Here is an 18,419-nt window from a genome sequence, read left to right on the forward strand (position 1 = left end):
TGACAGTGGCTCTATATTCAGATGACAGTTCTGTGTTTGTATCATCTTCTGTAATAAAGCAAATTAATTTCCCCAGGGCAACCTGGAGGATTTTCTTTAAAATGAGTTTTCTCTTTACATTGTGAGGAAAGAACCATGTAATATATGGCACTTGAGGTCCCATAAATTTAGCCATGCAGTTCTACTTTTTATCAGTCGTTTTTCCAGGGGTGACATAGGAAAGAAAATAAAAAGTAATTACAATTATTCAACTGTGTGGAAGTACACAGCATCAAATGAAATGATTTAAGATGCTAAGTACAGAACGTGTTAACTCGTGCTAATGCAAAATTATATATATTGTTCTGAACTTTCCTAAAAAAAAAATATAAAAGAGGATAAAAGGAGTGCTTTAAAAGCCCCACACTTAGTAATTCTAATTTTAAAATTAACAAATCAGTTTGAGGAAAAATGAGACATTATTTAAGAATGCAATACAAAAACATAAATAACAGCCATCACCTCACCTAACACAGATCAAGAAACTTCACTTATTTTTTTAATCAGTCCTAGAACTTGTATTCAAGAAAGATGTCCAGTTTGGAGATAAAGACCATAATCCCAGAACAAGTACAACATCTGTAGATAGAAAGTATGCAAAGGAACATGCTTACCTTTCTTTTTGATTAAGCAAAAATTAACATCATCTGCCACATCCTGTCCTCAATTCTCACACATTTATAAACTTCAAGATGTAAAAATAAATAATTATTGCCAGATCTCAGTAACATTTTCTGGTTTTAAGACAGAACACTACCATCTTCTCTTGTGCCATATTTCCCTGATTTATGAAACGGGTATTCAGACAACATACAGTTAATAAATAATATCAGGAGATGTACTGGGAGCGTTGCAGAAGACGTTGTAACCAAGGAGTTAGTGACCTCCAGCAGGTTATGTCTGGTACATTAAGGCTTGGGAAGCCTGTGTCTTAGCATGGGTAGCTGCTGCAAGGGTATACGCTGGAATGCCCATAATGGCCTGCACTGCACACTGGTGGGTGTTATGACCAAGATAACGTCGCAATCGGTCAGAAGATACATGGTTTTGTTTGTTACACAAGATAACAGCCACCACAGTATGGGAGGGAGAGGGAACCTCTCCATGGACAGGATCTGTGCAGCATGACACGGGAAAATCCATCTGGAGTTCGTCTGAACTCCAGAGTTCATGAATGTGGGGTGTCCACATCTGAAGGGACACAGGATTTACTCGCTATCTGTATTTCTCTTTTTATTCTATGCTATTAAAGCAGTTATTTTATTACAGCATTTGTTGTTGAGCCTTTTATACTGGCATACAAAAAGAACCCTGCACCTTGCCTCTCTCTCCCCCCACCCATCCAGTGCAGATCAGGGGACAATCCACGTTTTCCTGAAAGAGGATTTCTTTCTTTTTCTTTGTTTTAAGCACACTTACAGCTCCATAAAAATCACTCTTCATGGTCCTTACATAGGACCTATTCTGTGCTTTCTTGCTCAGACCCAGTCTTTGATTACGAGTAGCTAACATAACATCTGAAAGCCTACTCTTCATCTTTGTTACTCATTTTCTATGTTGGCTGAATCATAATAGGTTGGCACATTTTTCGGTAAACTCTGTCCTTAGTACTTCATGAAATTCTGCAGCAAATTGTAGCAGCAGTACTGATTCTTATCCCCTTAGGATGGAAAGAACAACTGCAAAAATCAATGGCATTTCTGTTGCTAAATGAATAAGAGGGTACTACAAAGTCACTTTCCAAATATATTCTGAATCCCTCTCCTTCTTATCACATTGGGGATAAATGTCATTAAGTTCACTTTTCTGTCTCGACAGCCCATGTCAAAGCTTCCAAATATGTCAACTACAGTGTTCTTCCTCCCTACTTTTCTTTATTTCCAAATATTTAAGGCATAACAGTTGGAAATAAGTGTCTGTGTGTGTATATATATATTTGTAAGATTAGCATTCAGTGGGTTTGAAGATTAAATGTAGCTATTCTGCTTCCTTCTGGCAATATAATTAGATGTTCACATTATCAGTAATCAGTACACAATACTATAAATACCCAGAGAAAAACAAGTTCAGGGCAGTAAGATGCAGAAAAGAAACTTGTTCTTTAAGTACAATACTTCCTTTTCTTCCAGAAACAGTTTTCCCTCTTCTATCACACGCTTCAGTGGTTGCTATCTAAGAAAATGCTGAATGAGCTTTTAAAAACCATTAACTCTTTTTTTTTTTAAATTAAAAACTGACATTCTTTTGTACCTATTTTATGTATGTGTGGTTAATTTATCTAAAATTTTCCTTTCTTTTCTGCTGGCATTACATATCATGAAAGCTAAATAAAATGTTTTCATAAAATGCTATTTTGTTGGACTGGCACTCAAACAAAACAGATACCAATTAAAACCTTAACATCTGAAAAAATTCCCAGCTTGCTGCACTAAGAGAACAATGCAGTTTAAAATGGCTTTAAGAACGGAAGGAGCAGAAAAACATTTTCTGCATCATATATTGTTCCAATAAACAGGGGGGCACAATCCACTGATATCTTCTGAATACACATAAAAATTGTTCATGAATATGAACAATTCCAGGTTTTGTCTCATCAAAACACATGCTTTGGATTTAAAATTCTGTAAATATTTTACCCCTATTTCTATCAGAACATAACAGCTAATAGATAAAAATCAACAGTTTCGTATCAGCTTACTGTGCTAGACTTTGCACCATCCAACAGGAAAACACTGTTCCTTTTCAAGCCCTACATCCCATAAGGGCAAGAGGTAACAAGCAGATGTAATAGAAAATAGGACAATGATGAAGGACAATATGGCAATTTTGTGGAATTCAAAATTATTTTTCAGAATTGACCTACCATAATCTGCTATACTTTTCATTGCATAAAAATTAATTTCAAGACGTTTGAAGGGATGCTGTCTGCTTACTTCACTGATTGGTTGCCAGTGGTGGTAGCTTTCTCATTAATCATGTACGCATCATAAAGAGAACGTATCTGTTGTCTTACTCTTTTTTCTCATATCTCTAATATATAAACACATGCCCTTATGTTACAGGGTAAATCTACCATCATCACTACCTGGCTTCCAAGCCATGCAATTTTTCAATTATTATTTTTATTTCAAAAATAACAGTAATAAAAGTGAAGATGAGGTTAAGGTGATTTACTTTTTGCCCAGCTTCCACTATCAAGCAGAATGAAAACATTTATATATATGTGTACTTTTAATTTTATTCTTATTTTATGAGAAATTCAGATTTCTTTGGCTTATATAAAAATATAAATATGTATAAACTTTAATTTATTTGTGAAGAAAACACTTTTTTATCAGTTATCTATTCCTCGCTTCAACTATTTTTAAAGTAATTATGTCCATAAAAATTCTGTTCTGTTTCTATTCTATTTCATTCTGTTCTTACGTGACATACACTTTAATTTCGTTTCAGGTTAGTTTAATACAATAACCAAATACCTATTTTTATGACTATTAAACATTTATCAGTTAAAAGTCAAAATTGACACTTTACTTTTGGTCAAATATGACCATGTTAGCTTATTGTTCTTTAATTTATTTTCTATAAATCTTTATAATGAATCATGCTGAGTCCTTTCCCATAGCACATTAACTCAATCCAGTCTACCCTAGTAGGAAGAAAAAATGGTTCATGAGCTGAATTTCTGCCCTATACTTGGAAGTTTGAAATAAAGTCTTTGCCTGTGATGCTGTCAACAAGTATAAACTTGTTGAGCTGTCCCATAAAATAAAATGCCAGCATAAATTATCTCTGAGGAAATTAGGTAAATAGGTACCAGCCAGTATAAGATGTGACAGAAAGATTCCATTAAAGTTGCATAAAGCCTTTCGGAGAGAATTTAGGCCATAAATCACAGTCAAAAGGCTTTTAGTCTCATTCCAGGTCCTAGACAGTGGAGCTGCCTGGTTGCTTATGATGGCCATAAACCTGTCAAGTCAGTAGCGCTCAGATCACATAATCTCTTGTTAGGCGATAGGACTATGACATTACGTAAAAAAGGCACAGTTAGAAATAGATCTACGTAATGGCATGGAACAGGTATTTTTTTTTTTTTTTAAATGTAGCCCCAAGTCACAGTACATGATGCAGAGAATTTTTATCCTGCTTTGTGTGACCAGGTGAAAGAATCTGCAGACACTGCTTTGTAAAGTATGATGATGTCATAGTGGGTGAACTGAGTAACACAAGAGTCTTTGATGTCCAAAAGTAAAAGCTACTAAATATTAAAGTACCATCAAGCACTGTCAAACTGGTCTTGAAAATACCTTAATAGCATTACTTGATAACTTTCTACCATGACAGTTGTCTCCCCAGGCTGCACGCATATGTCACAATAAAATTTAGATAAATGCTTAAGAAGTCATATTTATCAATGGCAAACTAAACTGCATTTTATAAAACGAAGTTTTGGAAAACATTAAAAGATATGAAAATACTGCAAAAGCCATAAAATAAAATAAACAACAACAAACACACAAAAATGTTTAGCTTTAAAGGGAAGAGCACATGTTTTCATGATCTAAAACTCTAGTTTGACAGGATTATCCTAAATTGAAACCGAGAGGAAACCAAAGCAGAACTGATGTACCTCTCAAAGTCACTGAGGTAGAAAAATAAAAAAATAGATTTTTAAAGTTAATTTATTTAAAAATATTTTACCAGTAGTGAAGATAAGAATTTTAAGTACCTGAAAATCACCCATGACAATATTCCCCTGTCTTTGATGATCAATCTTTTTTATTTTCCCGTTTTCTGTACTGTCAGATTTTCTTCTTTAGATCTGTAGGTTATACTGATATACTCTATGCCATTATTTCAATCAGATATTCCCATTCTACTATAATCTTTCCTTCCTATCTTTTTTTAAGCTCACAAAGTGGTTTATTAATACTCCTTAGCTATGCATTATATACCATATTCAGCTAATGCGGACTTTGACTAAAAATTGAAATATGGATGAATTATATTGGTCCTAATACTACCTGAATGTAACATAATTAAATAAATAAATAAAGCCCACAGGTAGAAGTTGCCATTTCTTCCTCCTCTATCTGTGAATATTATTGTACTTTGTAGCAACAAAAAAGCGAGTAACATCTTGCCCACTCTGCCTTTCTCATAAATGTATCGTCAAGATACAGTCAAATTATCTTTATTCTCTGTTTAAGTTCTTCAGCTGCCACATAGTGTTTCAACAAGAGCAAGCTGATGATTTTGGTTTGCCTTATGGCTTCTAGGAGCTGGGTTGACCCAAATCTGTGTTTGTGGCTACCAAAGGTAGTCATCAACATAACTCTGCAGTGGAACTGTCAATTTGTGTGCTCATGCAGACTGCTAAATCCAGTAGTATGGAGAAGAAACCTATCAGTTAAAGGATTTGAGAGTGCCTTAAAATGCATCTGCGTGTACTGCAAGCTAGAAAATGAAAAGCCACCTTTATCTGTTACTGTAGAGATGCTGGAGCGCTAGAATAAAGACCCCATTTACAAAGAGAGAGAAATAGCAGTCCTTAAGAAAAGAAGTAGCCTTAGTAACAATTAACATTCCGTTTTTGTGCTAACAGAAGAGGTTACAGCAGCTTTACACCCATGCAGCAGCAAAGGCCCTGGAAATCATCACAAATGGCTGCTAAAGGCAGAAGAAAAGCATTCTGTGATATCAGCACCACTCATGGTTTAAATTGTATCGATATGCACCAGATTACTTTTTTTTGGTAACGTGTCATTGACCATATCCTCCTATAAATATGTTTGTCCTGTATTTGCACAGAAGCAGGACAATAATTGAAAACAGAGGCTGATTAAATACTTTCTACCTTACAAAGGAACAAAAAAGAGGGTAAATGATGCGTAGTCAAGACAAACATTTAAAATAACCAGGTCCAAATGAAGTACATAAAAGACTTGGTAAAAGTTGTTTTGGATGTTTGGTCTGGTGCTATTAGTTTTGAAAAAATATCAGAATATATCACAGAGTTCAAGAGGACTCCACCTAAACATGAGAAGGAACTTCTTTACCCTGAGGGTGGCAGAGCACTGGCACAGGCTGCCCAGAGAGGTGGTGGAGTCTCCAACTCTGGAGACATTCAAAACCCGCCTGGACGCGTTCCTGTGCAACCTGCTCTGGGTGACCCTGCTCTGGCAGGGGGGTTGGACTAGATGATCTCCAGAGGTCCCTTCCAACCCTACCATTCTGTGACTCTGTGTGATTCCAGAGTACCACTACCTAAGCCCCCAGTAGCTCCCTCACTCCCTGAAACTTAATAACTCAACTAGCTGTAGGCAGTTAGACTGTCCCAGACAAAAGAATAGACAACACACACATAATTCAATTCTGTAAGAAATCAAAGGACATGAATATAATTATAGGTCAGTTAATATGTTCTAATGGAAACCAGGTCCTCTCAAACAAACCTGACTATATTCTTTGATGCAAGTAGAATTTTGCTAACGTAAAAATTCATATAGATGTAACCCAGAATTTTGCTAAATATCTGATTTGTAACACAGAATATTCTGATTAAATATCAGAATTATACAATAGTAATAAAGTACATGTTAATTTAATTAAAAACTGCGAAACTGATTAATCTGCAAATGTAGTTTTGATTTTTAAATCTTTACTAAAAGGTGAAGAAGACAGTGCTGGAATGTGTCCAGAGCAATGGGTAGTGACCATTTTCATCAATGATCTGTAAACAAAGATAAAATAATTTCCCAAGAAGTCTGCGAATTACCTGTTATGATAAATCACAAAGTTTCAAAAAGTTGTTTGAATTCCTTTGTCAAGTAAATCTCTAAAATAAATTACATTTTGATATAGCCAAATGAAAATTGAGACATTTAGGGAAAAGTAATGCAGACTATGTCTATGCTGGAGGACTGAGACGGGTGGGAAAGAGCAGGATTTGGACAATGAGGCCTGATAAGATATAGGGCACGTGGTAGATAAACATATAAACATAAACTTCCACTGCTGATACCAGTGGAAAAAAGTGACAAGGGATATGTATTTCTCTCTCCAGAACATTAAAGAAACAAATAGTACATTTGCTTCTGCAAAGAGCAGTTCCATTTTTTTTAAGAAGCCTATACAAAAACCAGTTACAGTCTTTAAGGCAAAAAGACCACCTGAGTCCTGCGGTAACTGTCTTATTACGAGAAACTTCTATTTAGTGTGTGTGAGAGAAAGTAATCAATATTTAAGCATGGTATATTCACAGGGCAAGAATTCTTAAGAGGTCAATTTATTGGGGGAAAAAAAGAAAAAGAGAATCAAAGGAAACTAAAGGAAAAACTGATGTCAAAATGGAACTAAGCATTATTCCATATTACTGAAACTGATTAATTAGTAAAGCAAAATACCAAGAGAAATGAGGGTCAGAGAAATCTCTGACTCTTTGTGTCTCCAACTCAGGTAGATGCATTTCTGAGAGGATGCACTTCAGGCCAACAAAGCATTAGATCTGCATTCAGGCAGAACAAGACGCCATTTAATGTCTTGTGAAATGGTCAAGATAGATTAGTGTTAGATGAAATGGTTCCAACATGCTTAAATCTATGGATCCATGAAATATCTGTTCTGAAAATTCAAACTATATTGGAATGAAACTAAAATCAGATTTTAAACCGCTATTTGTATTACAAATGTGATTATGCCAGAGACTCCTCCTAACACAGCTGAGTTCTCTCAGGTATCGTTAGAGGATCATGACAGTAGGGGAGACTTCGCTGCCTTCAGATTTAGACCAGGTCGTTAATCCCCAGAATGTTTTTACCAGTCACCACAGGGGTTATCCAGCTATCACCCAGACCAGCTATCTCATTCTTGATGTCTTTAAGTGCAAACTTGAGTGAAAACGGAATTCACAGCACAAAAAGAGTTTCCAGTCTCTAGAGAATTAAAACAGCACAGTTCTTGAATTCAGAAATATTTTAAGATGCTATTGTGGTAGGATTAGGACGTATAGATTGTACATGCTGCATGGCTTTTTTGGCTATCAAAGTTATGATACTTTAAAATGAATGTTCTGAAAAGGTATATAAGGAGCCAATAAAGATGGCACAAGAAGGTAATTAGAATTTTTGTGTTCTTTATGAATCTAAGATGCTAATTAATATAGACCAGATCAATATCTATGGGAAAAGCAAAAAAAAAATAAAAGTTTTACATTTGTATAAAATGTCATAATGATCGTAAGTAGTTTCCAGTTACAATAGAGCATTTCCACAAAACATTACTTTCACCTTAAGGCCAAATTTTCTGAGATTAAAATATAGCTTTTCCAACAGAGATTACAAAATCTAAAAATTCTCAGGCAAGGGGCCTGCTGAGAAGAAGAGGAGAGAACAAAGACCACATTATAAAATGAATGCACACCAGGAAGAAAACTAACGGAAGAACTGGGCTTGTTCCGCCTGGAGAGGAGAAGGGTTTGGGGGCACCTAATAGCAACTTTCCAACACCTACACAGAGGTTCTTAAGAAGACAGAGTCAAACTCTTCACAACTGGCTCTGCAGCAATTGGTATTGTTGGAAAAATCCGACAGGCTTTCGCACACAGAAGCCCTTCTTCAGGTCTGACATAGAAGCAGCATGCCTCAAAGCCTGAAGAAGAAGTTCAATCAGTAAAAACTGCGTTTAGGCACTTAGATTGGGGAAACTAACTACTTTCTGTCAGAGATAGTCAAAATGGTACATGAACTAACTAAATAAATATTATCAAAAATATCTCATAGTACAGATTGCTTCTATCTACAAACTTTCTTTTGACTAATTTGCAGATTTTCCTTTAATATACATTTATAGTCCAATATGCTGTCTTACATAAAAAGGCAAGTTAAATAGAATGTTCCACTTACTAGAACAATAGAAATCTCAGTCTTCTCTCTTATGTCTCTTATTTGTTTTAATTGGTACTGGAAGTAGTGTTATTCTCCACATGGATTAAAAAAGAGCAGCAGTATAAGATGTACACTGTCGCTGCGTGATCACAGAAATGTAATGACAAGACACTAAAGTGACTAGATACCCCTGGATGTAACCCCACATCTTATAGACGATTACTATGTAGCTTTTAAGGGATCATTTGTCCCTTTTTCCTCCCATTCTTTCTCCTTCATCGTTCTCACTGACCTGTCCTCTTTCACCTGCTGCTGCCTGTGCCCCCCCTTTCTTCCTCACATTATTGGCCTCTTCCATTGTTCCTCTCCCCAGGTCTCTCTCACTTCTTGAATTTACTCAGTCTTATTCCTCCTTACCTACCTTTCCTTGGATGCTACTTGGAGGACCACTCAAGGAGCCAAGAAGAACCAAGGGCACAAGAAGAAAGTTATTCTCACTTTCACACCCACAAAGGCCCATGGAGCAAAGAAAAAGCATTTACATTGAGAATCCACTCTGTTCTGGTAGTCCTAAAGCCTGGGTCTACTGAGTGCAAATAGCACATTCAGAACTCTACCAAACTCCCAAGAAGTGTCCACCCACTATAGAAATCACCGATCGCTTGGAGATTTTTACTGTGTCATACACCAGAGAAATCATCATGTTCATTGCAGTATGTTCTAGTGATAATCTCACTGCATGAATCACCAATATCAAGTCCCAGATTGTGATGTAAATGCTTTCAGTAAAATGACTATAGCATTTTTAACATGAGTAAAAGCATGTTTTCCTCCTAATGACTGTTTCAGGAGTGCCCATAGTATACAAGCAGAAACATTAAAAATTAAAAGCAACAAAAATCCTGTTTTTTAAGACAGACAGCAATAACACAATGCTTCAATGGTCGACACCGGAGGAATTAAACAGGATAACAGACAGCACCAGACATTTATCACCAGTACTTATAACATGTTTATATAGGTAATATACACTAAAAATTTCCATTACAACTTCACAAATGTAGCGAAAAGTGCACGTGTTTGGACATGTTTACTGTTAAATATATCAAATTTCAGTTACAGAATGAGTTAACTGGTAAAAGACAGTGGTGAAGTTCACGTATTTTAAAGAAACTAATTTAATTCCTCTCACCTGAGACAATGCCAAAGTGAAAGCGTATTTTCAGAAGTTTAATTTTTAGTGCACACTGGAAAAGCCTGACGTGCTAAGTAGAGGCCAAACTATTCTTGAAACTGTCGTCCATTATTAAAAATTTTACCTATGTGTGACAGTACAAGGGTTCAGTGTTCAGTGCTGGCATATACTGAATAGATCCGGATGACAAAGCACTTTCATAGTATTTTCCATTCCATCTCAAATTACCACCTAGATAATGAATCATTTACCATTAAAGTATATTCACTTTTCTTGGGAACTGGAATTAAAATTTCTAAAACTGGAAATTTTAAAATAAACAATGTCCTGGCACCCCTAAGTTATACTCTACGTTAAATATTTTTATTTTTGCTACTAGCATCACACTTCCCACAATTAAGTACAGGTTTGCCATTCACTCTACTTCTTTTCTGTTTATAATACAGACACATGCATTAGATGTCTCTCTAACCCATGCTGTGAATTTTGAAAACCTAGCAATCTGATAATATTTTTAGGCACACAAGTGAAGGAAAGCTTCACTTATCATTCAACCATAATGGCACCGGTTTTAATTTAGGCAGAGAGGCCAGAAAATATAGGATTTTCTCTTAGGAGCTGTTTACACTACCTCTTCTCATAGGAATGAGCTAGCCATGCCCTTTCTGCTACACATATTAAATTTTTCTCCAAGCACTATACTGAGTTTTCCACATAACAAATTTGTGATCTGTTGAAAATGAGATTCCACAGATAACTACCAAAAATAGAGCTTATTATGCAAAGTAGCATTAAAAACCAAAAGCTTTCATATGCACATAAACAATGGGCCAGATAAGTACAAAAGTGAACATTTCCTTTGACTATTAAACTTTCTAGGAAATAAAATACATACACTGGTAAAAATGGAACCATGTTCTGTATTCATTATGTGGCTTATAAAGTTACTGTCAAGCTCAATGCAGTGCAATTGTAGTTTATATTTTAGAGCTCCACTGTAAAAGCTCTCACTACCCTCTCAATAGCCAATCAACTCAACTTTCTGAAGTGCTTTTATTTTGCTACGATTTTTACCTTATGTGACATTTAAAAAGTAGACAAGCCAAGATTAAGTGACAAGCTAATGAGAATCTGTTCTACTTTGTTCAAAGCAATATCCTAAAATTTCCAGAAGGGAATATTCCAGTAAGTGAAAAAAAAATAAAATAAAAGATTAAAAAAGTAAACATATCTGCTTTATTCTCTTAAAGGAGGATAAAAGCAATATTATACATAAAAATGTCATCTATGATACATATAATTTATATCAGATCATATGAAATAACATTTACATCACCAGAAACTATTTTCAGAATGTAAGTTGTGATCTAATCTGCAGGCTTTAAATTAAAGTAGTAGTAGTAGTAGTATCGTGTTTAAAATGTGTGGGTGGGGGAAGAAAAGCCCACAACCCTATCCAAGTGGTTTTACCTATCTCGTTTTCTTCCCTGATAATCCCTAATTTGCTGCATGAATTAGTGTTTTGGGAGAAACATAAAAGCAAGCAGAGAAGAGTTAATAATAAAGTCATTCTACTCTTACTTTCAGTTTTGTAATGCCAGCAACTCTTTCCTGTAAAGGGACTTTTTTTTAAATGGAAGCATTTTTTTAAACTGCATCTATCAAAATTTGTACCTGTGAAGGCAGTTTATACATGTAGTTGTGAGAATAATAATAATGATAGTAACTGCTTTTTTTATTAGTATGTACCTTAGTCTTCTTGCACGTACAGAAATGGGTTTCTGTGCTAAAGTAAGTGAATCAGAGTACCAGAGTAAGCATCTCATGTAGATATCTGTTGCACCTATATTAGAATAATTATGCAGCTATGGACTACGCGTGTATTTACACATCCACCAATTTTTAGGAAACCATGTTCAGACACCAAGGAACACAATGGTAAAACGCCTCCCTTCAACACACAACATAGAGCTCGCAGAGTAAATGACTTTTATAGGAAGGAAGGAGACCGTGTCTTTCAGATTAAATGTCTTAGAAATAATTGGGTTTGTGTTCTGTTGTCCTTCATTTACATCTTTCATGACACCAATGGTCATCGTAACAACTTACTGCTAGTCGATTTTGAAAGCCTTTGTTGCAAGCAGTGTCCATTGCATAGCACGTGATTTTACAAATCCTGTAAAGTTAGCTAACCTAAAAATATTGCATCAGAGTATTTTGCATAGGTGTGGCTATTCGTGCAAAATCACTGCAGATCAGGTCTTCAGAGGATACAACAATTAGGATACAACAAATTCTAGTTTGTCAGGGTTTTGTAATTTGGCAACATCCACAACATTTTTCACACACTGCAAAAGGCAAATGGAGGTGACCGAGCTATCACCAGATTACTAGAAATTCAGCACGATCAAACAACTTATTTATCCTCAGCAGCCTTCTCAGAAATGTCTGAGCAGTCATTTTCATAAAAAAAAACACCATGTTAAGTCTTTTGAAATGACAGTTATAATTAGTGTTACTGAAAGCAGCTAAGTAAAGATATTAACATTTGGACTGAAGTTTTCCTGCATGGAAGATTTCCTCTGAAATGTTTAAAGCTTAATAAACCTATATGTAACTGAACTCAGAGTCTTGCAACAGAAGTGTCGGGCAGACTTGCAGTGCTACTGATTCTGCCTCTAGTATCTTCCGTCGAGTACTTGGCACTGCCAAATAAGAACGCCTTAAGTTAATGCAATCAGACTCACTAGTGACATAACCATCATTTTACTAGATATATTTCTAATGAACATGTAGCATTCATTAAAGTAACAGATTTAAAAGAAAAAAAACAAAAACAAAAACAAAAAAACAACCCAAAACCAAACAGGTGAACTGTAAACTCAGGAATGGATTTTTCTGAGCAGAAGAAAGAAAAGGAAGGTCAAAGAAGTATGAAGGCAGACAAATATTAGGCAAACAAGGTTTATAAGCCCCACTACCACTCAACAGCAGATAAAGAAAGCTATTTTTTGGTAGTGGTAGAGATTTCTCTGGCACATCGAACTCCCAGCTTAGCAAGTGAATGTGGTCACTGTTGCTCCATATTTCTGGAGAGCCACAGTTATCCAGGCACAAGACAACATGGGCAGGCTGGAACTGATCTGGACCTGCAGGTCAGATCAAGTCCTGTGATGATACTCGTGTCACGAGCACCAAGTTTGACTCTTGGTATGTCTCAAGAAAATACAAGAAGAAAGAGTGGAAAAGGTCTTCTTCCCACACTCCCGTGAGCCCCCAGAAACCACACCAGGACTACTGCTTTGTCTTATTTAGGCATCCAGTTCTTTTTTCTCTTCATATTCCCTTCCTATGCAACAAATCTCTCACGAGGAAACTATTCAAATTTTAAGAGCAATGTGAAACATTAGTCAACTCTCAGAATGAACTAGAGATTTCATTTTACTTCTGCATAAACTTCAGATTATGCACTCTGTCTTAAGTGACTCCTCGATAGCAGTTTTTAAACTTTATTTTTTTTAACCAGTCATCTGCACATGCTCATTTTGAATTATTTAATGGTTCAAGGTTTTTAATACTGATTTAACGTTTACGTGAGAACTAAATGTATTTTTACACTTCTCATAATACTTACGGGTCTTTCGAGCGGAATCTTCTACAAAAAGAGAAGAAATGTCTTCATCCACGCCGGCTTCATTCTTTGCAATACAAGTATATGCTCCTGTATCTTCATAGCGCACATTGCTAATGTGAACCTCACTACCGTTTGCTGGAAGGAGAAGAAAAATTCAACATGCGGATATGCTACAGTGCTTTCAGATTATACATTCAGAAGGCTTTCTCTGCTCATACTAATTAAACCATTTTCATTCCTGAGTTCATAACTTGGAGGCATGCCAAACTAATCCAAAGGTATTCAACTGGCTAGTGAATTACATGCACTATTATTCATCTCACAGATATCTGGAATACCTCATCTGATTTTGCACTTCAGAGCCGAATATCAGTCTGAGGTTTTACGCATGTTTAAATGACTATGGTTGTCTTTAAAATCAGGTAAATACTATGTTTTTATTACATTGCATTTGGTCACTTGACACTATCACTGTCTTTACACAAAATAACCCAAATAAGGTTTCCACGGAACATAAAGCTAAAATTTCAACATAAATAATAATTCTAATAAAATGATTTATTCCTAGTGATCAGAAGCATCTGGTTTTGTTTTCATGTGAACGCAGTGTAACACCAGAAAAAAATGTCGCACTGAAATTTTATACCTACATCAGTGTAGGAGTCTATGGAATCCACTTCAGGAGTTGTATGTCAACTTGAGTAGGAATGTCAACAAACAGTCCAGGTTTCACAGGCAAAGGTCTTTTAAATAATGTGATGTCAATAATGATGTGACAAATGATTCATTGTATTGCATTTTAAGTGTATTACACTTGTTCAACTGTAGGATCTATTTCACAAAACCAACTTCGTAGTTATTCTAAAATATGGACTAGAAGGGTAACTGGGTTATGGTATAATACTCCTTCTAGAACATCTTTTGCTTGAAGCTAATGCATAGATAGTTTAACCTGGGAAAAACTCAGAAAAAATGCATTGAGATTTTAAAAATTTTATTGCAAATAAGTGTATTCAAGAGAATAGAATTAAACGTATTTTGCTTAGGAAAGAACCATTTTTATTTATTTATCATAACTACCTGATAGAGAGGTGAAGGTGTAAAAATTCCCCTCAAATTCCCTTCGTGAGAAATTAACAGAATGCTGCTATGGAAGAGGAGTCCATCACTTTCTACTTTGGAAAGTGTTTCTGCAAAGCAACTGTTCGCCTACACGCAGGAAAGGGCCATGAAAGAACAGAGGACTATGGCACCGGTCAGGAAGGTAAGACTCTCTTCAGAGGAGCGTTCACCATCTGCCTGCGTCACTCTTTCTTACACTGCAGCCTGACTGCTGTCCTATCCTAATACACATCCTGTTTTTGCAGATGAACGAGAGAAGGTTTTGAAGGGAATTCTGACAGCACGAGGCCTTCTTCCCCCTATGGCTGATCAAAAATCACCAGAAGGACTACAGAAGCTCGAAGGTTTTGTGCTGGGCAGGTTCATAGAATTTGCTGAGCCCTGATGATTCATAGAAGATTCACAGACTGGCCTTTATTATTGATTACAAATAAGACTTTCCTTTAGATTTTTTGTTGGTGGTGGGTTTTTTTATGCAGCACCTTTGCACTCCCCTAGACGTCTGCTGAGACCCCTCAGAAAACAGCACATACATTTCAGGTATTTCTCATGTCCTTTCCACCATCAGGTCCCCAAGTCTCACTGATATTCGTATCAGTCAAAAAACTTCCATTTACAACTCAGCTGAAGTAAAGGTAAAGTTTGGTCCATGTTCTGATCTAAATTTAGATCTGGACTCATGAAAAACAACTAGATTAATATCAATGCATTGGAATAAATCTTTACAGACAAAAGCATTCCTTCCCAATTTAAATATTAGTGTTGAATACCCACTGAATGGCATTAGTATAATTGTAGTGACAAATTCTAATACTGGCTTGGGACTGGGGCTGCTTGCTCTACTCAGAAACTGCACAAATTGTAATAGAGAAGAGCATATTGCAATTTACTGGTAATCCTGCCAGTAAGTATAACCATTTTTCTAACAAAGAGAATACAGAGAAGATACGTGTCTTGGGGAGAAACTGGAAGACATCTTCTGAAACGTTTTAGCTTACATTTCAACCCTTGCTTAAAACTGTGCAAGAAGGACAACTAGTATGGAAAGGATGTGCTGATAAAGCATTCGCAACCTGCAGAGAACATTAAATATACCCCTTTACCTTGAAGAGTTAGCTGTTTGGATAACTTCGGAGTGATATCAATTCCGTTCTTCAGCCAACCAAGTTGTGGGTTAGGAATACCTTCAGCATGGCACCGAAGGCTAGCTGTCACACCTGGCTCCCTTGCCTGGCTCTCTGGATAGACTCGGATGACTGGCGGAACTGAAGACAGGAAACAATTACAATTTAGTGGAGAAGAGTATTCTTCATTTTAAGAAAAATAATTGCAAACTCTTCTAAAGACTCCTGCAGCTATATATAACAGCACATAGATGTGGTATTACTCACATATTCAGTGACATTTAATGCTGAACTCTGTCACAATAAATTTATGAAGCAGGAATAATGTTCTGTGACAAAAACTTCTTTTCACTGTGGTATCAATGAAAAAAGCCTGAATTCTAATTCAATCGAGTAATAGTCGAGTAATAAGATTTTTATTTTTCCTTAAGTTTCTTTATAAAATATGAATAATGTACAACCAGTAAGTTATGATGTGATGTACAGAGATTGTAATTGTCATTTTCACGAACTGTTTCTTTAACACTTGATCTCCACCTTTCCCCTGTCTCCAAAACACCAATCAGCAATCCATTTTACCCGTATAAAACATGTAATCACAGAATCACATAATGGCTGAAGTTGAAAGGGACCTCCAGAGGACACCTTGTCCAGCCCCCCTGCTCAAGCAGGACCCCCTAGAGCCAGTTGCCCAGGACCCAGGACCACAACATATCTCCAAGGAGGGAGACTCTATCACCTCTCTGGGCAACCTGTGCCAGTTCTTGCTCACCCTCACAGTAAAAAAAATGTTTCCTGATGTTCAGACAGGACCTCCTGTGCCTAGGATACCATTTGCCTTCTTTAACACATGGGCACGTTGCTGGGTCATGTTCCATCAAGACACCTACGTCCTTTTCTGCCAAGCTGCTTTCCACCTGGGCAGCCCCAAGCATGTATCGGTGCATGGCGTTGTTCTTGCCCAGATGCAGGACTTTGCACTTCTCCTTTTTAAACTTCATGAGGTTCCTGCTGCTCCATTTCTCCAGCCTGTCAAGTTCCCCCTGAATGGCAGCATGACCCCCTGGTGTATCAGCCACTCCTCCCAGTTTGGTGTTATTTGCAAACCTGCTGAAGGTGCAACTCTGCCCCATCATCCAGATCATTACTGAAGATGTTTAAACAGGGCATTTATAAAACTAGTCTTCTGAGTTTCATTATTAGCAAAATATAAGAACTGTTGACATCACTTTTCCAGGCTTTGGAAAATTGCTGCAGTATATGCTTACCAAGTAAAAATCTGCTACTTACCACATACCAGTATTGGCAGAGAGAGGGCATATGACATCACAGTGGATATATTCCTATTGGTAATCAATGATTAAGCAAGATTTAAAAATCTTACTGTGGAGATTTTTTAGATTAATAATTATTGATCTTATCTTTAATTATGTACAGAGCGAACTTGCTTGAGGTTGTTTCTAACAATAAAAAAATTAACCATAACGAAGGTTAAAGAAGCATGTTTCCTATTCTCCAAAGTTTTGTTTAATGCAGCTTTAAAAATGTGGAATACTTATCTGATGTCAGAAAGCACAGCTGGGCAGAGAGGATGAAGTATCAGTTGATAATGAAAGCAGATAACAAGATCAAAAATTAGATGTGTCTATTTTGGCACAAGATTAAATATTTTCAAATGCTATCCAACTGTTTACAAGAAATGTCCCAGCATGCTGTCCTATTAGAGCATAAAATGCCTCAGATTTCTACATTGCAAGAAATACACAGACGTACTGTATCTCCGATAGGATGCAAAAATCAGTATGTTTCAGGGATATTTTAAACCCAGTTAGAGATGGGTGTCATTTCACATAATATACATGGAAAACGACACATAACTACAATATGCAAACTGCAAAAATATAACAAAAACATGGAAGAAGATTAAAAATGTGAAAAATATGTCTGCTAGTTGCTTAGACTACCAGCTGAGAGCAAAAGCGTAGAAAAATCAGGGATATAAGGTTTCTATTGCATTTCTGGAAGGGACTTTACTTTTCATGTCAAGCCTGACATTCCCATTCCTGTTCTCCCTCCACTTCCTCCCTGTTCTGTCACCTCTCCCATAGGATCTGTGTGTTCCATACTGAGACCTTGCCTTCCTCACTCAACTGCACGCTCGGATGGCCTGAGCATCTTCTGGCACCTCCACTCTCAGTCCTACTCCGCCTCTGTTCCTAGGGTCCAATTTTCATGCCTGCCCTGTTCAGCATTTCTTGACACTAGGTCCTTTAGGCAGCCTACCTAATATCGCAGATTTCCCACTGCATCAAAGCCAAATAGTTTGTTTCTCCACTTTGCCTCAAGAAAAGCAAGGAGCTCCATCTCCTTATAGACAGGATTTCCATCATTTAACGCTCCCAAGCATCTCAACAACACAA

The 18,419-nt window shown here is 36.5% G+C and overlaps 1 protein-coding gene across 2 annotated transcripts in view; it reads right to left on the reverse strand.

Annotated features, from left to right (window-relative positions):
• The window catches only part of FSTL5 (follistatin like 5), a 317,506-nt gene that overhangs the window by 53,983 nt on the left and 245,104 nt on the right, over nucleotides 1-18,419 (reverse strand). For both annotated transcript variants that reach the window (XM_063336243.1, XM_063336242.1), the window contains exons 9-10: nucleotides 15,979-16,140; nucleotides 13,754-13,888 (exon numbers count right to left, since the gene is read on the reverse strand). In XM_063336243.1, coding sequence (XP_063192313.1) covers nucleotides 13,754-13,888; nucleotides 15,979-16,140 — 297 coding nt within the window. The remainder of the gene's footprint in view (nucleotides 1-13,753; nucleotides 13,889-15,978; nucleotides 16,141-18,419) is intronic.

This window comes from Chroicocephalus ridibundus, chromosome 5 (assembly GCF_963924245.1).
Source record: "Chroicocephalus ridibundus chromosome 5, bChrRid1.1, whole genome shotgun sequence".
NCBI classification, from domain to species: domain Eukaryota; kingdom Metazoa; phylum Chordata; class Aves; order Charadriiformes; family Laridae; genus Chroicocephalus; species Chroicocephalus ridibundus.